Source organism: Scyliorhinus canicula, chromosome 9 (assembly GCF_902713615.1).
Source record: "Scyliorhinus canicula chromosome 9, sScyCan1.1, whole genome shotgun sequence".
In the NCBI taxonomy this organism is placed as follows: domain Eukaryota; kingdom Metazoa; phylum Chordata; class Chondrichthyes; order Carcharhiniformes; family Scyliorhinidae; genus Scyliorhinus; species Scyliorhinus canicula.
Genome location: NC_052154.1, coordinates 148,968,584 through 148,991,045, shown reverse-complemented (window position 1 = coordinate 148,991,045; position 22,462 = coordinate 148,968,584). Strand labels below are relative to the sequence as shown.

General features: G+C 53.8%; 1 protein-coding gene across 1 annotated transcript in view; it reads right to left on the bottom strand.

The window, feature by feature from the left end:
* The window catches only part of kiaa1549la (KIAA1549-like a), a 335,236-nt gene that overhangs the window by 21,520 nt on the left and 291,254 nt on the right, over window positions 1–22,462 (bottom strand). The window contains exon 19 of the mRNA XM_038807890.1: window positions 15,280–15,413. Coding sequence (XP_038663818.1) covers window positions 15,280–15,413 — 134 coding nt within the window. The remainder of the gene's footprint in view (window positions 1–15,279; window positions 15,414–22,462) is intronic.

Sequence of the window (22,462 nt, the reverse complement as noted above, 5' to 3'; positions counted from 1 at the left end):
TCGCTCATACACACTCTTGCTCACACACACAGACTCTTGCTCATACACACAGACTCTTGCTCATACACACAGACTCTTACTCACACACACAGGCTCTTGCTCACACACACACACTCTCGCTCACACAGACACACACATACTCTCGCTCACACACACACACACTCTCACTTGATTACACACACATTTGGGGAGGTGGTGGCATAGTGGTATTATCACTGGACTAGTAATCCAGTGACCCACGGTAATGGTCTTGGGACCCGGGTTTAAATCCCACCATGGCAGGCGGTGGAATTTAACTCAATACAAAATCTGGAATGAATAGTCTAATGATTACCATGAGTGAATTGTCGTAAAACACATCTAGTTCACTAATGTCCTTGAGGGAAGGAAATCTGCCATCCTTACCTGGTCTGACCTGGTGATTCCAAACCCACAGCAATGTGGTTAACTCTTTAATGCTCTCTGAAATGGCCGAGCAAGCCACTCAATTGTACTCAGCAGCTACAAAAATATGAAAAAGGAATGAAACCGGACGGACCACCCGGCATAGACCCAGGCACCGGAAATGACAATGGCAAACCCAGCCCTGCCGACCCTGCAAAGTCCTCCTTACTAATATCTGGTGGCTTGTGCCACAGGTGAGAGAGCTGTCTCACAGGCTAGTCAAGCAACATAATGTTAAAAGCAAATCACTGTGGATGCTGGAATCTGAAACAAAAACAGAAAATACCAGACAATCGCAGTAGGTAACTGTCCGGTAGTTTCTGTTTTTGTTAGTCAAGCAACTGGCTGATATAGTCATACTCACAGCCACCACTATCACCATTCCTCGATATGTCCTGTCTCACCGGCAGGACAGACCCAGCAGACGTGGCAGCACAGTGGTATACAGTTAGGAGGGAGTTGCCCTGGGACTCTTCAACATCGACTCTGGACCCCATGAACTCTCATGGCTTCAGGTTAAACATGGGCAAGGTTACCTCCTGCTGATTATCACGTACAGACCACCATCAGCTGATGATTCAGTACTTCTCCATAAAAGCAAATTACTGCGTATGCTGGAATCTGAAACCAAAGAGACAATGCTGGAAAGTGGGAAATTTTTTTTTACTGTGGGATGAGAATGAAAGATGAGTCATCGCCATAGAAACCCAAGGAAGTGGGGTGCTAATAGCCACAGAAACCACGTGGAAAGAGTGCTAATGGCAGTCCCCAGAGAGAACAAAAGGTGTGAAAGGCCAAACAGCAGAGAAACTAACATCAGAGGGTAAACTGTGACAGATGCATATAGAACATAGAACATACAGTGCAGAAATTAAATGAAAATCGCTTATTGTCACAAGTAGGCTTCAAATGAAGTTACTGTGAAAAGCCCCTAGTCGCCACATTCCGGCACCTGTTCAGGGAGGCTGGTACGGGAATTGAACCGTGCTGCTGGCCTGTCTTGGTCTGCTTTAACAGCCAGCACTTTAGTCCTGTGCTAAACCATTCGGTCCATCGAGTCTGCACCGACCAACTTAAGCCGTCACTTCCATCCTATCCCTGTAACCCAACAACCCCTCCTAACCTTTTTGGTCACTAAGGGCAATTTATCATGGCCAATCGACCTAACCTGCACGGCTTTGGACTGTGGGAGGAAACCGGAGCACCCGGAGGAAACCCAGGCAGACACAGAGAGAACGTGCAGACTCTGCACAGACAGTGACCCAGCAGGGAATCGAACCTGGGACCCTGGCGCTGTGAAGCCACAGTGCTATCCACTTGTGCTACCATGCTGCCCCATGTAGATGTGGGGGGAGGGGAAGGGGGAAGCAAAGAACCCCTTTGCTTCCAGACCTGCTGAGATTTTCCAGCATTTTCTCTTTGGTTTCATTACTCCTCCATGTTGAACTCCTCCACCACTTGGAGGAAGCATTGAGGGTGGCAAAGGAGCAGAATATGCACTGGGTGTGGGACTTCAATGTAGATCACTAAGAGTGGCTTGGCACTATCTCCACAGACTGAACTAGCTGGGTCCTAATAGACGTAGCTGCTAGACTGGGACTGAAGCAGGTGGTGAGGGAGCCAACAAGAAGAAAAAACATACTTGACCTCATCCTCACCAACCTGTCTGCTGCAGATGCATCTGTCCATGACAGTATCGGTAGAAGTGCACAGTGGTTGGCGCTGCTGCCTCACAGCGCAAGGGATCCGGGTTCGATTCTGACCTCAGGTGACTGACTTTGTGCAGTTTGCACTTTCGGTATGGTGCGCTTTCAGAGGGTAGACACGATGGGCCGAATCGCCTCCTTCTGCACTGCAGGGATTCTATGAAGCTAAGTGACCACCGCACAGTTCTTGTGGAGACAAACTCTTCTTCACATTGAGGATACCCTCCATCTTGTTATGTAGCACTATGAGATAGACTTCAAACAGATCTAGCAACTGAAGACTGGGCAACCATGAGGCATTGTGGGCAGAATTGTACTCAACCGCAATCTGTAACCTCATGGTCCAGCATATCCCATATTCTACCGTTAACACAAAGCCAGCAGATCAACCCTGGTTCAATGCAAGTGCATGAGAGCATGCCAGAAGCAATACCAGGCATACCTAAAAATAATGTGCCAACTTGGTGAAGCTACAGCACAGGACTACTTGTGTGCATAAGCTGCAAGTGATAGACAGAGCTACGTGATTCCACAATAAATGCATCCGACCTAAGCTCTGCAATCCTGCCATATCCAGCTGTGAATGGTGGTTGACAAGTAAAAAACTCACTGGAGGAGGAAGCTCCACAAATATCCCCATCCTCAATGATGGAGGAGCCCAGCACATCTGTGCAAAAGACAAGGCTGAAGCATTCGCAACAATATTCATGCAGATGTGCCAAGTGGATGATCCATCTCGATCTCCTCCGGAGATCCCCAGCATCACTGATGCCGGTCTTCAGCTGATACGATTCACTCCACGTGATATCAAGAACGGCTGAAGGCACTGGATACTGCAAAGGTTATGGGCCCTAAAAATATTCTGGCAATTGTACTGGAAACTTGTGCTTCAGAACTTGCTGTGCCCCAGGCCAAGCTGTTCCAGGACAGCTCCAATACTGGCATCGACCCAGAAATGTGCAAAATTGCCCAGGTGTCTCCTGTACACAAGAAACAAGGCAAATCCAACCCACCCTATCGGTGTACTCTCCATCAACGGCAAAATGATGGAAGGAGTGATCAAAAGTGCTATCAAGTTAGACTTACTCAGCAAAAACCTGCTCAGTTGGGGTTGTGCCAGGGTCACTCAGCCTATGACCTCATGGACAAAAGAGCTGAATGCCAGAGGTAAGCTGAGAGTGACTGCCCTTGACATCAAGGCAGCATTTGACCGAATATGGCATCAAGGAGCCCGAGCAAAATTGGAGTCAATGGGAATCGGGGGGGGGGGGGGGGGGGGGGGGGGGGACTCTCTGCTGGTGTCATACCTGGCACAAAGGAAGATGGTTGTGTTGGTTGAAGGTCACTCATCTCAGCTCCAAGATATCACTACAGGAGTTCCTCAGTGTACTGTCCTAGGCCCAGCACCTTCAGGTGTTTCATCAATGACCTCCTTTCCATCATAAGTCAGAAGTGGGGATTGTAATGATATGTATAATGGAAGGAGTGTACGGGGTTAACAAGATGATGTTCATGTATCACAACATTAGATGGCACCACAGAGTAGTTTTATAAAAGGCATCTCTAGGTATTCTGGGAGAAGGTTATGAAGAAGGATAATGAGAGGTTGAGATAGATTGTTAGCTGTACTAAGAGATATAGATTTCTGTAACACAGATTTTATACTGTTGTTTTATTAGCTATTACTTAGCGAAGTGTGCGAACCATTTGAAGTAGTGTAAAATAAACTAGCTTTGTTTCAAATACCTAACTTGGTGTTCTTTGTCAACACTACGACTTTTAGCCATCTTGGAGAACTATACAAGGAACGTCACAGGGATGTTCGCAGATGACTGCACAATGTTCAGCACCAATTGCTACTCCTCAGATAATGAAGCAGTCCATGTCCAAATGCAGCAAGGCCTGGCTTGTGCTGACAAGTGGTAAGTTACACTCATGCCACATGTGCCAAGCAATGACGATCTCCTATAAGAGAGGATCCAACCATTGCCCCATGACTTTCAATGGCACTATCGTCACTGAATCCCCCACAATCAACATCCTGGGGGTTACCATTGATCAAAAACTGAACTTGACTAGCCATGTTTAAACTATGGCTACCAGAGCAGGTCAAAGGCTAGGAATCCTACGGCGAGTAACTCATCTCCTGACCCCCAAAAGCCTGGCCACCATCTACAAGGCACAAGTCAGGAGTGTAATGAAATACTCTCCACTTGCCTGGATGAGTGCAGCTCCAAGAGAACTCAAGAAGCTCAACACCATCCAGGACAAAGCAGCCCGCTTGATTGCTCCTCCTTCCACAAACATTCAATCCTTTCACCATCGACGAACAGTGGCAGCCGTGTGCACCATCTTCAAGACGGACTGCAGGAACGCGCCAAGGTACCTTAGGCAACACCGTCCAAACCAGAAACCAACAGAAGGACAAGAGCAGCAGATACCTGGGAACCCCACCACATAGAGGTTCCCCTCCAAGTCACAAACCACCTCGACTTGCAAATATATCGCCATTCCTTCACTGTTGATGGGTCAAATTCCTGGAACTCCCTCCCTAACAGCACTGTGAGTGTACCTGCATCTCACAGACTGCAGCGGTTCAAGAAAGCAACTCACCATCACCTTCTGAAGGGAGCTAGGGATGAGCAATAAATGCTGGCCTAACCAGCAACCCTCACATCCTGTAAATGAATTCTTTAAAAAACTCACACTCTCTCTCGCTCACAAACCTACACTCTCACGCACACTCTCTCGTGCACACACACACTCTCACATGCACACGTTCACACTCTCGCACGCACACACCAGATGCCGCCCTTGGGATCACGAGCTTTCGGAGTCTAGTTCCTTCATCAGTTGAATCACCTGAGGAAGGAGCAGTGCTCCGAAAGCTCGTGACTCCAAATCAACCTGTTGGACTTTAACCTGGTGTTGTAAGACATCTTTCTGTGCCCACCCCAGTCCAACGCCGGCATCTCCACATCATGGCCCTGGGATGAGTCATTCTGTATGGCTTTAACAAATCACGTGTGACAGTTCATCTGGGTGGGGGCTGGTGGACCCTCACCTCTGCACCATTCACCGACCTCTACGTTGGTGACAGATCTGTCCTTGGCCACCCCCTGGACCACCAGGGCCCTTTCCTCATAGGGGGTGAGGACTCTGATGTCCGGCACCCCACTGCCCGTCTGGGTCCTCTCCCGTCTGCCAATTTCATCTGCAGGGACACAGAGTGGGTATCACTAGGGGCACAGGTGGTTCAGGGTGGGGATAGGCTCGGGGAAGGGGGGAGATGGCCTTATTTGGGGGATGGTATGGGAAGTATGGGGGGGCGTTTGGGAGTATGGGGGGGAATAATGAGTAGGGGTGGGGGGAATGGGGCTAACATGGGCAGCACTGCTGGACATGGGTGAGCTGGGGCATAGAATGGTGCTAGGTGGAGGCGTGCCAGGCGCATTCTTGTTGGGGTTAGGGGGTGTTGAGGGTCCGGTGTCAACCCACCCATGTGGCACGGTGGTGGTCGTTATTCCTCTGACGGCTCTGGGTGCCTGTCCTCATGATCATGCTCCCCTAGCTGACAGCTGCTGTCACTTCCTCCCAAGTGGCACTAGCTACACTGGGGCTGACCCTCCAAGATCCTCGGGGGGGGGGGGGGGGGGGGGGGGAACAGGGCATCCCACCTGGCCTCGGCTGCATCCAATAATCTGCCCAGGGCAGCATCCCCGAATTTTGGGGCTGGTCTTCTCGGAGGCATGGTTGCGAGCTGAGTGGGGTTGGCGGTTGAGGAGTGGTTTAACTGCTGCTCTCCCCTGTTAGCATGGGGGCTGGCAGGTGCAGTCCTAGCGAATCAGTCGGTCCGACCATCGTTTGCACGTGAAGCCCCTGGGGCCTTGTTAGGTTGACCAATTATAGTTTTTCAGTGTTGACGGCCTCGCCAGGCCGAGCGTCGGGAAGACCCAGGCTGTTATCGTTTGATATCACACTTAGGAACCTAGCCATGAAATCGTTTCCATACTCTATCGCCCACACAGACACACTCACACTCTCACTCCCACACACTCTCACTCTCTCACTGTCTCGCTTACAGATACACAGGAGGGAGATAGATCTTGTGGTGAATGTAACTTAGTAATTCACACTGTACCAATACCACTGTTAGCGCAGTAGCGTTATCCGACCACTATGGGGAGTAGCTCTGGGAATGCTCAGGCGTTTGTACAAGGCTCCACCCTTGGCTTCGCCCACGACTCCTCCCCCTGGAATACTGTATAAATACCCTTGTCCAGAGCCAGCCTGCAGTTCATCGAGAGTTCAACGGGTAACAGGCTGGCTCTGTAGTAAGTAGATTAAAACCACTGTTCATATCTTAAAGCACGTGTCTAGTGAATTGATGGTTCCATCAATTTAATCTACTTAAGAACAGTCAGGATCGATCATGGAATTAGCCCTCAACCCTGGACGCCTGGAACGCGACCCACAGGATGCAGAGGCAAAAGAAATCTTCTCCCACTGGCTGCGGTGCTTTAAGGCCTACCTGGCAGAAGTGAGCACAGCCGAAACAACAGAGGAACAGAAGTTACGTCTACTGCACGCGAGGGTGAGCCACAGAATCTCTACGCAACTAAACTCGGCCGGTTCATATACTGCAGCGCTAGCGATACTCGATAAGATGTATGTAAGGCCCATTAACAAAGTTTACGCGTGCCATGTGTTAACGACTTGCCGCCAGTGGCTTACAGAATAACTCGCCGAATTTTTAAGAGAGCTCAATGATCTATCAAATGACTGTAACTATCAAGCGGTTACCACGGCGGAACATAGAGAACGTGCTGTACGCGATGTTTTTGTAGCGGGCCTCAGGTCTAACTATGTGTGCCAATGACTGCTGGAAAAGGGGGCCCAAGACTTAGAGACAACTGCAGAAATTGCTACCACGATGGAGGTCTCCTTCCGCAGCCTCACCTCATTCCCCGCGGACCCCGCGACCCAATCATGGGCCCCCGATCAGCGACTCTCCCAGGCCTGTGCCACGCGGCCGCCCAGCCACCATGCTGCCCCAGCCAGCCACTATGCTGCTCCAGCCAGTCACTATGCTGCTCCAGCCTGCCATTTCTGCAGCCAGAATCAGCACCCGCGGCAGCACTGCCCGGGCCGCAACGCGACCTGCAGCAGCTGCGGGCGGATATGCCACTACGCGAGAGTGTGCCTCGCAAAAAGTGCCCCAGCTTCCAACTCCCTAGTGGCACGAAGTAATCGCTCCCCACACCCGCAGGCCCGCGGGGCCCAAAACGCTGCGGCCTATGCCCCGACCCCGCCCCCTCCCGCCACGTGCGATCCATGGAGGCCGCCATCTTGGCAAACCTCCACCACGCGGCCGGCCACGTGGGACTCATGGGGGCCGCCACCTTCCTCGCCGCCCGCCACGTGCAATCCATGGGCCCGACCTGCATCTCCACGCTCGGACAACTCATCGGAAGAGTACGACCTCCCCGGGCGCGCGTCACGCGGCCCGCAACTCAGCGCAGTCACCCTGGATCAATCACGCCCGAAACATCTGCGAAATTCGATGGCAGAGGTCCAAATCAACGGGTACAACACACTATGCCTTTTCGACTCCGGTAGCACTGAGAGCTTCATACACCCAGACCTGGTAAGACGCTGTTTGCTCCCCGTTTTCCCCGTGCGGCAAACTATCTCGCTCGCTTCAGGCTCCCATTCTGTCCAGATCCAGGGGCGCACCGCCGCGACACTCACAATCCGAGGCGCTAGCTACTCAAAATTTCAACTCTACGTTTTGCCCGACCTCTGCGCGCCACTCTTATTAGGCCTAGATTTTCAGTGTAACCATAAGAGCCTCACCCTCAGCGGGCCCCTACCCCCACTCACTATCTGCAGCCTCGCTACGCTGCGAATTTCCCCCCCCCCCCCTCCTCTCTTCGCCAATCTCACAAAGGACTGTAAACCCGTAGCCACTCGTAGCAGGCGATACAGCCTGCAGGGTAGGGTATTTATCAGATCAGAGGTCCGAAGGCTTCTCAGTGAGGGGATTATAGAGGCCAGCAATAGTCCCTGGAGAGCTCAGGTGGTGGTCGTTAAGACCGGGGAAAAGTTCCGCATGGTTGTTGATTATAGTCAGACCATAAATAGATTTACGCTCCTCGACGCGTATCCCCATCCCAGGATTGCAGACATGGTAAATCAGATTGCCCAGTATCGGCTCTTTTCCACGGTGGATCTGAAGTCTGCATACCACCAGCTCCCAATCCGCCCGGAGGACCGCTACTACACGGCATTCGAGGCCGATGGCCGCCTCTTCCATTTCCTCCGGGTCCCCTTCGGCGTCACTAATGGGGTCTCGGTGTTCCAACGAGCAATGGACCGAGGAAAACGGATCCTGCGCCCAGACCCGGATCGTATACGCCCCCTCTTAGAACTCCCCCTCCCCCATTGCCCCAAGGCCCTCAAACGGTGCTTGGGATTCTTCTCCTACTACGCCCAGTGGGTCCCTCAATATGCGGACAAAGCCGTCCCACTCTTTAAGGCCACACGATTTCCCCTGTCAGCTGAGGCACGCCAGGCCTTCAACTGCATCAAGGAGGACATCGCCAAAGCGGCCATGCGGGCGGTGGATGAATCCACTCCATTTCAGGTTGAGAGCGACGCCTCAGAGGTAGCTTCAGCAGCCACACTAAATCAGGCAGGATGACCAGTCGCATTTTTCTCCCGTACCCTCTCCACTTCAGAACTCCGACACTCCTCAGTCAAGAAAGAAGCACAAGCCATTGTGGAGGCTATTCGTTACTGGAGGCACTACCTCGCAGGTAGGAGGTTCACCCTCATCACCGACCAAAGATCGGTTGCCTTTATGTTTGATAACTCGCAAAGGGGCAAAATAAAAAATGATAAAGTTCTTCGGTGGAGGATCGAACTCTCCACCCATAGCTACGATATTAAGTATCGACCCTGGAAGCTCAACGAGCCTCCGGATGCCCTATCCCGCGGGACATGCGCCAGCGCGCAGATTGACCGACTGAAAGTCATCCACAACGACCTCTGCCACCCGGGGGTCACCCGGCTCGCCCACTACATCAGAGCCCAAAACCTGTCTTTCTCCAACGAGGAGGTAAAAGCGGTCACCAGGGACTGCCCGATCTGTGCGGAGTGCAAAGCGCACTTCTATAGACCAGACAGGGCCCACCTGGTCAAGGCTTCTAGGCCCTTTGAAAGCCTCGCGATTGATTTCAAAGGGCCACTCCCCTCAACTAACAAGAACGTTTACTTTCTAAACGTCGTAGATGAGTTCTCCCATTTCCCATTTGCTATCCCGTGCCCCGACATGACCTCCCACACAGTCATTAGGGCCCTGCATAGCATCTTCACCCTGTTTGGTTTCCCCAGCTACGTGCACAGCGACCGGGGTTCATCCTTCATGAGCGGCGAGCTGCGTCAGTACCTGCTCGACAAGGGCATTGCCTCGAGCAGGACTACCAGCTACAACCCCAGGGGGAACGGGCAGGTGGAGAGGGAGAATGCGACGGTCTGGAAGACCGTCCTACTGACCCTCCGGTCTAGAAAGCTCCAAGTCTCCCAGTGGCAGGAAGTCCTGCCAGACGCGCTCCACGCTATTAGGTCCCTTTTGTGTACAGCGACCAACCAGACCCCTCACGAGAGGCTCTTCATTTTTTCTAAGGGTACTACCACGGGGGTCTCACTTCCGGCATGGCTGAGGACACCGGGCCCGGTACTCCTGAGGAAACATGTCAGGGCACACAAAACCGACCCCCTTGTTGAGAAGGTGCGCCTGCTCCACTCCAACCCCCAGTACGCCTTCGTCGAGTTCCCTGACGGCCGTCAGGACACGGTATCCCTCCGGGATCTGGCACCCGCCGGATCCAGCGCCCCCTCTACCCCCACAGAAGGACCCCTCACCCGACACCCCATGCTGCCGCCCCCTCGCGCTCCCGAGCCCACAAGCTCGCTCCACCAGTTCCGTGCACCCGCGCCGGCCAGCCCCCAGCGCCCCCAGTCCCCGGTCGAACCAGAAGAGTATGAAGCTCGGACACAACCCTCCCTGGAGTCCGCCATCGTACCCCAGCACACAACACCCATCCAGCCACCGCAAGAGGCTGCAACCCCAGTGCTCCGCAGATCACAGCGGACAGTTCGACCACCGGACAGACTGACTTTGTAGACCACCACCCCCGCCGGACTTGATTTTTTTGCAGGGGGTGAATGTGGTGAATGTAACTTAGTAATTCACACTGTATTTACCAATACCATTGTAAGCGCTTTAGCGTTATCCGACCACTAGGGGGAGTAGCTCTGGAAATGCTCAGGAGTTTGTACAGGGCTCCACCCTTGGCTCGGCCCACGACTCCTCCCCCTGGACTACTGTACAAATACCCTTGTCCAGAGCCAGCCAGCAGTTCATCGAGAGTTCAACGGGTAACAGGCTGGCTCTGTAGTAAGTAGATTAAAACCACTGTTCATATCTTAAAGCACGTGTCTAGTGAATTGATGGTTCCATCAGATCTCTTGGTTGCATGGTGTAACAAAAATAACCTCTCTCTAAATGTTGGAAAGACCAAGGAACTGATCATCGACTTCAGGAAGCGTAGCACAACACCCCACCCCACCCTCCCGTCTACATCAATCGCTCCGAAGTGGAGATGGTCGATGGCTTAAAGTTCCTGGGGGTTACCATGACCAACAGTCTGTCCTGGTCCACTCACGTTGGTGCAACAGTCAAGAAAGCCCAACAACGTCTCTACTTCCTACGGAATCTAAAGAAATTTGGCGTGTCTGCATCGACTCTCACAAACGTCTACAGATGCGCGATAGAGAGCATCCTATCCAGCTGCATCACAGCCTGGTATGGCAACTGCTTAGCCCAAGATCACAAGAAACTGCAGAGTGTGGTGAACTCAGCCAAATGCATCACACAAGCTTGCCCCCCTACGATTGATTCTGTCTATACCTCCCGCTGCCCCAGGAAGGTAGACAGCATTGTCAGAGACCACTCACAACCAGGCTTTGCCCTCTTCCAGACCCTTCCATTAGGCAGAAGATATAGAAGTCTGAAGACCCACACATCCAGACATAGGAACAGCTTCTAGACTCCTCAATGACTCTCCCTCGGACTGATCTGTTTCCTGTAAGAACACTATTCATGATGCCCTCTGCTGCTCTTGCTCATGTATTTGCTTTGTTTGGCCCTTGTTCCGCACTGTAACCAATCACTATTTGTTGATGTACCATTTGTCAATGTACTCTGTTGATTATTCTTTTGTCTGCTATGTGCATACAGTGTACGTTCCCTTGGCCATAGAAAAATACTTTTCACTGTACTTTGGGGGCATATGATATGACGCGTTAAAGTCAAGCGACACTGACCTATACAAGAAAGCCAGATATGATCTAAGGAGATCCATCAAAGATGCGAAAAGACAGTACCGGACCAAGTTCGAGTCCCAGGCTAGCCACATGAAAATGAAAAACGCTTATTGTCACAAGTAGACTTCAAATGTAGTTACTGTGAAAAGCCCCTCGTCGCCACATTCCGGTGCCTGTTCAGGGAGGTGGTACGGGAATCTGACTGTGCTGCTGGCCTGCCTTGGTCTGCTTTCAAAGCCAGCGATTTAGCCCTGTGCTAAACCAGCCCCTACATGGACCCCCGCCGACTATGGCAATGTCTGCAAGGGCTACAAGATGAAGGCATGTAAAATTGCCGGTTCCAATGCACCCCTCCCTGATGAGTTCAACGCAGTCTATGCACGCTTTGAGCAAGAGGTCAGCAAGAGCAAGCCCTCCACCCCAGAAGTCTCGGATGAACTTGTAGCCGAGATCACCATTACAGGCGTCACAGCAGCCTTCACGAAGGTCAACCCATGGAAAGCCACTGGCCCGGATAGGGTACCCGGACGGGCACTTGGGTCTTGCACGGATCAGCTGCCGGACGTATTCGCAGACATCTTCAATCTCTCTTTACAATAATCTGAGGTCCCTATCTGCTTCAAGAAGACGACCATCATCCCTGTACCAAAAAAGAGCCAAGCAGCGTGCCTTAATGAGTATCGTCCAGTGGCTCTGACATCCATCATCATGAAGTGCTTCGAAAGGTTAGTCACGGCACGAATCAACTACAGCCTCCCAGATTGCCTTGATCCACTACAGTTCGCCTCCCGCTGCAGCAGGTCCACAGCAGATGCCATCTCCATGGCCCTGCACTCAACCCTGGAACACCTAGATAACAAAGACACCTATGTCAGATTCCTACTTATTGACTACAGCTCAGCCTTCAACACCATCATTCCTACGAAACGCATCTCCAAACTCCGTGGCCTTGGCTCCTCCCTCTGCGACTGGATCCTGAACTTTCTAACCTACAGGCACAATCAGTAAAGATAGGCAACAACACCTCCTCCATGATCATCCTCAACACCTGTGTCCCACAAGGCTGTGTCCTCAGCCCCCTGCTATACTCCTTATACACCTATGACTGTGTGGCCAAATTCCCCTCTAACTCGATTTTCAAATTTGCTGATGACACCACAGTAGTGGGTCGGATTTCAAACAATGACGAGACAGAGTACAAGAATGAGATCGAGAATCTGGTGAACTGGTGCGACGACAATAATCTCTCCCTCAATGTCAACAAAACGAAGAAGATTGTCATCGAGTTCAGGAAGCGTAGTGGAGAACATGCCCCGTCTACATCAATGGGAACGAAGTAGAAAGGGTCGAGAGCTTCAAGTTTTTAGGAATCCAGATCACCAACAACCTGTCCTGGTTCCCCCATGCCGACACTATAGCTAAGAAAGCCCACCAATGACTCTACTTTCTCAGAAGACTAAGAAAATTTGGCATGTCAGCTACGATCTCACCAACCTTTACAGATGCACCACAGAAAGCATTCTTTCTGGTTGTATCACAGCTTGGTATGGAGCCTGCTCTTCCCAAGACCGCAGGAAACTACAAAAGGTCATTAATGTAGCCCAATCCATCAAGCAAACCAGCTTCCCATCCATCGAGTCTGTCTATAATTGCCGCTGCCTCGGAAAGGCAGCCAGCATAATTAAGGACCCCACGCACCCCGGACATACTCTCTTCCACCTTCTTCCATCAGGAAAAAGATACCAAAGTTTTAGGTCATGCACCAACTGACTCAAGCACAGCTTCTTCCCTACTGTCATCAGACTTTTGAATAGACCTACCTTAAGTTGATCTTTTCTCTACACCTTGCTATACCTGTAACATTATATTCTGCAGTCTCTCCTTCCTTCCCTGTGTATGGGATGCATTGTTTGTACAGCATGCAAGAAACAATACTTTTCACTGTATACTAATACATGTAACAATAATAAATCAAATCAACCATGCCCATATGTTTTGGGCATGCCCGGCACTGGGGGAATTCTGGAAGGGGGTGGCGAGGACGGTGTCGAGGGTGGTAGGGTCCAGGGTCAGGCCAGGCTGGGGACTCGCGATATTTGGGGTTGGGGTGGAGCCGGGAGTGCAGGAGGTGAAAGGGGCCCGTGTTTTGGCCTTTGCGTCCCTAGTAGCCCGGCGGAGGATCTTGTTGCAATGGAAAGATGCAAGACCCCCAAGCGTGGAGACCTGGATCAATGACATGGCAGGATTCATTAAGCTGGAGAAGGTCAAATTCGCCCTGAGGGGGTCGGTACAAGGGTTCTTTAGGCGGTGGCAGCCTTTCCTCGACTTTCTGGCTCAAAGATAAGGAACTAGGTCAGTGGCATCAGCAACCCGGGGGGGAGGGGGGGGGGGAGTTTCAGGGGGGCATTGTTTATGTTAATTTAATTTATTGTTAATTTATTTAGTTGTTTATTGGGTTTGGGGGGGTGGGGGGGTTTGTTATATGCGTTGTTATGGGTTTCGGGGGGTGTTTATTATTGTTATTATTATTAATGTTCTGTTGTTATACATTTTTCAAAAATCTCAATAAAAATTATTTTAAAAAAAATAAATCAAATCAAATCAAATCAAAATCAATCAACATACACACATACTCTCCCGCTCACACTGTTGCTCACACACTCTCACACATGCTCTCTATCACTCACTCACACAGGAATGCACACTGTCGCTCCCACACACACACCCTCTCACTCACACACATACACTCTCACTCTCTCGCTTACAGACACACATACACGCTCTCTTGTCGCTCACACATACTCACGCATGCATGCTATCACTCACTCACTAACAGGCACACACACTGTCGCCCCCACACACACACCCTCTCACTCACACACACACCCTTGCTTACACACTCCCCCTCTCGCTCACATACACACGCTCTCGCTCACACACACAGGGCTGGATTCTCTGCCCCAGCATGCCACTTTTCTGCCTCGGCCCTCCAGCGGCATTCTCAGCTATGTCGGCCGGTCATTGTGGGGCAGCCCCATGCCATCGGGAAACCCCCGGTCACTGGTAAAATGGAGAATCCAGCCCAGACTCTCTCGCTCACACACTCACACCCTCTCACTCACACACACACACCCTCTCGCTCACACACACACCCTCTCGCTCACACTCACACTCTCTCTCACTCCCACACACACAGACACACACACTTTAATCTCCCACACCCACACACTTTTGATCACATGCACACACTCTCGCTCAGATACATACACGCATGCCCCCTGTCGCTCACACGCACACACACACATACACTCTCCCTTTCACACACGCACTGTTGTTCACGCATTTGGTTGTTCACACAACCTTTCTTGCACACACAGATGCACTCTGTTGCTCACGCACAAAGCACTTTCACACACACACACCCTCTTGCTCTCTCGCTCACAGACACATGCAGACACAGACACACATACTCTCCCACTCACACACATACTCACACCCGCTGTCTTTTACACACACATACACACCAGGCAGTCAGTCTCTTCACCACATCTGGTCGTCACTCATTTTCACACTGTCTGGCAGTCACAACCCCCACCCCCACGTACAAGATCCTGTGGCACCATATCATCGAACAACAAGGGAGTTATCCCTGGTATACTGGGAAATATTTAATCCTCAACCAACATCAGTAAAACAGAATTATCTGGTCACTGCTTAAACTAGCTTTCAAAAGCCTCACCTGAGTAATTTGTGATTGGCTGTTCCGCAGGGGCAGTGGATCTGGACACTGGCACATAGGGAGCTTCATGTTGTGATTGGTCTGCGCTGTGACTGTCAACTGTTCTTGCGTTATTGTTATTTTCTGATGTCCAACTGCGTCAGAAGTAGATCAAGTCAGGGAGATTTTTATTAAAAAATGCTCATTTGCCTATTTTAAATGGTACATTATTAGTCAAAGCTGGGCAGTTGCACTTTCCAAAGCAAACAGACCATTAATAATGACTGAACCAAGATGATCTAACATTATTGAACAATTGTTCCACTGATACTTACTCTGCATGTCTCAGCTCCATTTCCTCCTTCCTTTCGATGCATTTAACTCCCACCTCTCTCCCCAATACTCACCTTCTTTAGATTCAATTAATCGGAGGGGTTTTGGTAGAGTAAAGAAGGAAGATCAGTTCCCAGTGGCAGAAGGGTCAGTAACTAAAGGGCACTGATTTAATACACCTCTCAAAGACCCAGCTTCGACAGGATGGGCTGGGTGGCCTTCTTCTGTGCTGTAAGAGTTCAAGATCCTTATATTCTTATTTACCGAGAAGGAATTTCAATAAAAGCAATTTGAAGAGAGAACATAAACATGTCTAGAGCTGTGAATTGGGTTCAGTTAAATTGTTTGTTTTTATAACATAGTAATATATCTTTCTTGCATAGGTTTTCTCACTTTGAGGCTAGATTAACACAGTGGGAGCCTCAGAGGCATGATAATGGAAGAGTCAAAACACGCAGAGCTGCAATCCAATTTTTGCTGTACTGAACATGGCTGTTGATTATTTGTAAAGGGAGTCACATTTTATCCCATAATGGTGCTGAATCTTGGGTCAAAGATGGAGCAGTTCTTTCTGAGTCACATATAACTTACTTAGCCAACTGGGCTACCTGCGTTTTACATGCATCGGGGTGGCAGTTGTACAGGGAGGGGAAGAAGAACCCCTGGGCGAAACGGCAACAAAAACCTTGCACGTGTCTCGGAAAAATCGTATTTTGCATGGTATAAAGGAGCCCAAGCCAATGGAAAGATAGTTGACAGCATTCTTAGTCAGAGTTGGGCTATTGCAGATGGGATCACTGGACAGCAATCAGGGGCGGGATTCTCCGTAGCCCTTCGTAACGCGGGTTGCCTGCGAGAAAAATCGGTGTCAATCACTCCGGCGCCGGGGCCTTCTTGAAGGCCGCTATTCTCCGTTCCCGGAGGGGCTAGCAGCTGACTGACGCGATACGCGTCAGTTTCACCAGCTGCGGAAGTGGTGAGACCCGGCGTTTTTTGGAGGATAAGGAGGAGAGAGACAGACCCGGCTTTTGGGGGGGTGGTGGTGTGTTCCGGTATTTGGGGGGGGGGGGGGGGGTGTGTGTGTTCCGGCATTTGTGGGGGTGGGGGGGTGTGTTCCGGCATTTGTGGGGGGGGGGGTGGGTGGGGGGTGTGTGTGTTCCGGCATTTGGGGGGGGGGGGTGTGTGTGTTCCGGCATTTGGGGGGGGGGTGTGTTCCGGCATTTGTGGGGGTGGGGGTGGGGTGGTGGGGGGGGGTGGTGTGTGTTCCGGCATTTGTGGGGGTGGGGGTGGGGTGGGGTGGGGTGGGGTGGGGGGGGGGGGGGGTGTGTGTGTGTGTTCCGGCATTTGGGGGGGGGGGGGGTTGTTCCGGCATTTGGGGGGGGGGGGTGTGTTCCGGCATTTGGGGGGGGGGGTGTTCCGGCATTTGGGGGGGGTGTTCCGGCATTTGGGGGGGGGGGGGTGTGTTCCGGCATTTGGGGGGGGGGGTGTGTTCCGGCATTTGGGGGGGGGGGTGGTGGGTTCCGGCATTTGGGGGGGGGGGGGTGGTGTGGTGTTTTTGGGGGGGGGGGTGGGTGGTGTGTGGGGGGTGTGTTCGGCATTTGGGGGGGGTGTTCCGGCATTTGGGGGGGGGGGGTGTGTTCCGGCATTTGGGGGGGGGGGTGTGTTCCGGCATTTGGGGGGGGGGGTGTGTTGTTCCGCATTTCGGGGAGGGGTGTGTTCCGGCATTTGGGGGGGGGGGGTGTGTTCCGGCATTTGGGGGGGGGGGTGTGTTCCGGCATTTGGGGGGGGGGTTTGGGGGCAGCGGCGGGCAGAGGGGGGGCGACGGATGCCCGGGGCCAACGCACCGTCGCCCCCCCCTCTGTACGTCGCTGCCCCTACCCCAACCCCCCCCTCACCACCCCTACCTCAACCCACCCTCACCACCCCTACCTCCCTCCCCACCACCCCTACCTCCCTCCCCACCACCCCTACCTCCCTCCCCACCACCCCTACCTCCCTCCCCACCACCCCTACCTCCCTCCCCACCACCCTACCTCCCTCCCCACCACCCCTACCTCCCTCCCCACCACCCCTACCTCCCTCCCCACCACCCCTACCCCCCTCCAACGCCGGGTCTCCCCCCCCCCCCTCAACGCCGGGTCTCCCCCCCCCCCCCCTCAACGCCGGGTCCCCCCCCCCCCTCAACGCCGGGTCTCCCCCCCCTCCACGCCGGGTCCCCCCCCCCCTCAATGCCGGGTCCCCCCCCCCTCAATGCCGGGTCCCCCCCCCCCTCAATGCCGGGTCCCCCCCCTCCTCAATGCCGGGTCCCCCCCCCCCCCTCAATGCCGGGTCCCCCCCCCCCTCAATGCCGGGTTCCCCCCCCTCTCCTCCTCCCCCCCCCTCCTCCTCCCCCCCTCTCCTCCTCCCCCCCCCTCTCCTCCTCCCCCCCCTCTCCTCCTCCCCCCCCCCCTCCTCCTCCCCCCCCTCTCCTCCTCCCCCCCCCTCTCCTCCTCCCCCCCCTCTCCTCCTCCCCCCCCCTCTCCTCCTCCCCCCCCTCTCCTCCTCCCCCCCCTCTCCTCCTCCCCCCCCTCTCCTCCTCCCCCCCTCTCCTCCTCCCCCCCCTCTCCTCCTCCCCCCCTCTCCTCCTCCCCCCCCTCTCCTCCTCCCCCCCCTCTCCTCCTCCCCCCCCTCTCCTCCTCCCCCCTCCCTCTCTCCTCCTCCCCCCCTCCCTCTCTCCTCCTCCCCTCCCTCTCTCCTCCTCCCCCCCCTTCCTTCCTCTGTTAGTGGGGGGGGGGGGGGTGCGGCGTTAGTGGGGGTGCGGCGTTGGAGGGGGGGGCGGCGGTGGAGGGGGATAGGGGTGGTGAAGGGGGTAGGAGTGGTGAAGGGAGGGGGTTGGGGCAGCTGCGTGCAGAGGGGGGGCGACGGTGCGTTGGCCCCGGGCATCCGTCGCCCCCCTCCTCTGCACCCCGCTGCCCCTACCCCAACCCCCTCCCCTCACCACCCCTACCCCCTTCACCACCCCTACCCCACTCCAACGCCGCACCCACCCCCCACTAACGGAGGAAGGAAGGGGGGGAGGAGGAGAGAGGGGGGGTGTGGGTACCGGCCTTCAGAGGGAGGGGGACGGGGTGTGGGTTGCGGCGTTGAGGGTGGGGGGGACCCGGCGTTGAGGGGGGGGACCCGGCGTTGAGGTGGGGGGGGGACCCGGCGTTGAGGGGGTGGGGGACCCGGCGTTGAGGGGGGGGGGGGACCCGGCGTTGAGGGGGGGGGGGGGGTTGCGGCGTTGCGAGAGATGGGGGGCGGCGTTGGAGGGGGGTAGGGGTGGTGGGGAGGGGGGTAGGGGCGTTGGAGGGAGGTAGGGGTGGTGAGGGGGGGGGGTGGTTAGGGTAGGGGGCAGCGGCGTACAGAGGGGGGGGGGCGACGGATGCCCGGGGCCAACGCACCGTCGCCCCCCCCTCTCTGCCCGCCGCTGCCCCCAAACCCCCCCGATGCCGCAACCCACCCCCCCGATGGCCGCAACCCACTCCCCCGATGCTGCAACCCACTCCACCGATGGCCGCTACCCACTCCCCCGATGGCCGCTACCCACTCCCCCGATGGCCGCTACCCACTCCCCCGATGCTGCAACCCACTCCCCCGATGGCCGCTACCCACTCCCCCGATGCTGCAACCCACTCCCCCGATGGCCGCTACCCACTCCCCCGATGCTGCAACCCACTCCCCCGATGGCCGCTACCCACTCCCCCGATGGCCGCTACCCACTCCCCCGATGGCCGCTACCCACTCCCCCGATGCTGCAACCCACTCCCCCGATGGCCGCTACCCACTCCCCCGATGGCCGCTACCCACTCCCCCGATGGCCGCAACCCACTCCCCCGATGGCCGCAACCCACTCCCCCGATGGCCGCAACCCAGCCCCCCGATGGCCGCAACCCACTCCCCCGATGGCCGCAACCCAGCCCCCCGATGGCCGCTACCCACTCCCCCGATGGCCGCAACCCCCCGATGGCCGCAACCCACCCCCCCCCTCCCCCCCCAATGCCTCAACCCACCCCCGACACTGAACGGCGTCAACCATCATCAATGGTTGACGCCGTTTTAAATCAACTCTGATTTGCGCCGACGTGACCCGTGGCCACGTCGGCGGGACTTCGGCCCATCCGGGCCGGAGATTTCAGGTCAGTGCAAATAAAATGAAATCCCGCCGGCGCCAGCTGTTTTCACAGGCCGCCGACGGGATTTGCACAACGCCGGTTTTTTTCCGGCGGGAGAATTACGAAACCTGCGGGAGCGGAAATGACGCCGCTTCCCGCCAATTCTCCGACCCTGCGTGGGGTCGGAGAATCCCGCCCCAGGAGTGGGAACTCTGGCTGATTTGCGCCTCCTTAACCATGAGGTTCTGAGTCCAACTGCGTTGGCCCTCAAACCCCTGCTACTCCCACCACACACCCACAAACCTCATTCCCAGCCATTCCAGATCAGGTAAAACCAGACTACTTTAGCCGTGCAGCTGGGTTCTCCAACTGTTCTAAAAGGGGAGGGCTGCTGTATCTTATTTTTAATGATTACATTTCATATTAATATATAGGACTTAATTTAGGGCAGCACGGTAGCATGGTGGTTAGCATAAATGCTTCACAGCTCCAGGGTCCCAGGTTCGGTTCCCGGCTGGGTCACTGTATGTGCGGAGTCTGCACGTCCTCCCCGTGTGTGCGTGGGTTTCCTCCGGGTGCTCCGGTTTCCTCCCACAGTCCAAAGATGTGCGGGTTAGGTGGATTGGCCATGATAAATTGCCCGTAGTGTCCTAAAAAAAAGTAGGGGGGGGGGGGGGGGTTGTTGGGTTACGGGTATAGGGTGGATACGTGGGTTTGAGTAGGGCGATCGTTGCTCGGCACAACATCGAGGGCCGAAGGGCCTGTTCTGTGCTGTACTGTTCTATGTTCTATGTTCTATTTTAACCCGGATTTTTGGCTTTCGATTAAAAGTGAGACCCGAGCCAGCACTTGCGAGCAGTGGGACCGGCTCGGTGATTTTACCACAGGCAGCTTCCTATTTAGCCACTTGACGGATCGCCATCCAACTGTGGGGCTGATGGTGGCGGAGAGATGACGACATAGTCATAATGACACTGGATTATTAATCCAGACATCCAGGTTCATTCTTTGAGGACATGGGTTCAAATCTCACCATGGCAGCTGAATTTTGAATTCAGTTAATAAATCAAGATTTTTTTTTTTAAAGCTAGTGACAAGAATGTGGTTGACTCTTAACTGCCCTCTCAACCTAAGAGGCTACTCAGTTCAATTAGGTTTGTACAACAAATGCTGGCCTTTTCAGCAACACCCACATCCCATGAAAGAATAAAGAAAAATAAATAAAGGATGGCCAGTGGGCTCCTGATCCTGTCTTCCCAATCAGAGGGCTGGCAGCTCTTAATTCTCTGCAACATCACAGGGAGATGAGCACCTCCATGTAATTGAATAAAAATGAAGTAGTATTCAGGCAACCACCTAACATCGGGGAAACTCCTCTGGGAGAATTGTTGGGGCCTTGGGAACTGCCTTTCATAGATATGGGTGCCATCCTTGGGCTAAATGGCACCCCGGCCTGCCACATAGAGGTCACGTCCATTAAGCTGCGGCCTCTCCATGAAGTTGGGGCTTGCACCACCATCGGCAAAATGCCAGTCGCCCAATAAAATGGCCTCTCAGTATGTTAATTGGTTGCCCGCTTCCTTAAATCCGTCACACAAACCCACCACTGGAAAAGTTCACCAACTGCAACAGGGCCTGTCATGATGTGGTCCCCTGCTATTTTAGCAGCCCCCACCCCCTCTCAACCCTCAGCCTGTTACCCAGGGGCCAGTAAAATTATGCCCATAGGTTTGACTTTTTCAACGCTCCACTAGCCAGATTCTCACCTCGTAACATGCAGAAACCTGAGATCATTCAAAACTCTACTGTCCACATGCTGAGTCATACCAAATCCACTTCGCTCCTCACCAGCTGTCCTCACTGACCAACGTTAGCTGATAGTGCCTCATATTTAAAATTCTCATCCTTGTTTATAAATCCCTCCGTAACTTTGGACCCTATCGCAGCACGATGGCACAGTGGTTAGCACTGCTGCTTCACAACACCAGGGGCCCCGGCTCGATTCCAGCCTTGGGTGACTGTGTGTGTGGAATTTGCACCTTCACCCAGTGTCTGCGTGGGTTTCCTCCGGGTGTCCGGTTTCCTGCCACAGTCCAAAGATGTGCAGGTTAGGGGGAATTGGCCATGTTAAATTGCCCCTCAGTGTTCAGGGATGTGCAGTTTCGGTTACGGGGTTATGGCAATAGGGTGAGAGACTGGACCTGGATGGAATGCTCTTTCAGGGGATTGGTGCAGACACAATGGGCTGAATGACCTCCTTCTGCATAGTAGGGATTCCACGATTCTGTAATCTCCTTCACTCCGGTGCCTCACCAGAGAAGGAATTGGTGGATGTTGAGTCTGGAGAAGAGAAGGGTGTGTAGATAGCTTGGATCACGTTGAGATCCAAAAAGTCGAGGTGTTGGGCGTCTTGAAAAATATTAAGGTAGATAAGTCCCCAGGGCCCGATGGGATCGACCCCAGAATACTGAAATGAAAATGAAATGAAAATCGCTTATTGTCACAAGTAGGCTTCAAATGAAGTTACTGTGAAAAGCCCCTAGTCGCCACATTCTGGCGCCTGTCCAGGGAGGCTGGTACAGGAATTGAACCGTGCTGCTGGCCTGCCTTGGTCTGCTTTCAAAACCAGCGATTTAGCACTGTGCTAAAGGAGGCTAGAGAGGAAATTGCCGAGGCCTTGTCAGAAAGGTGATGTCCCGGAGGACTGGAGAATAGCCAATGTTGTTCCTTTGTTTAAG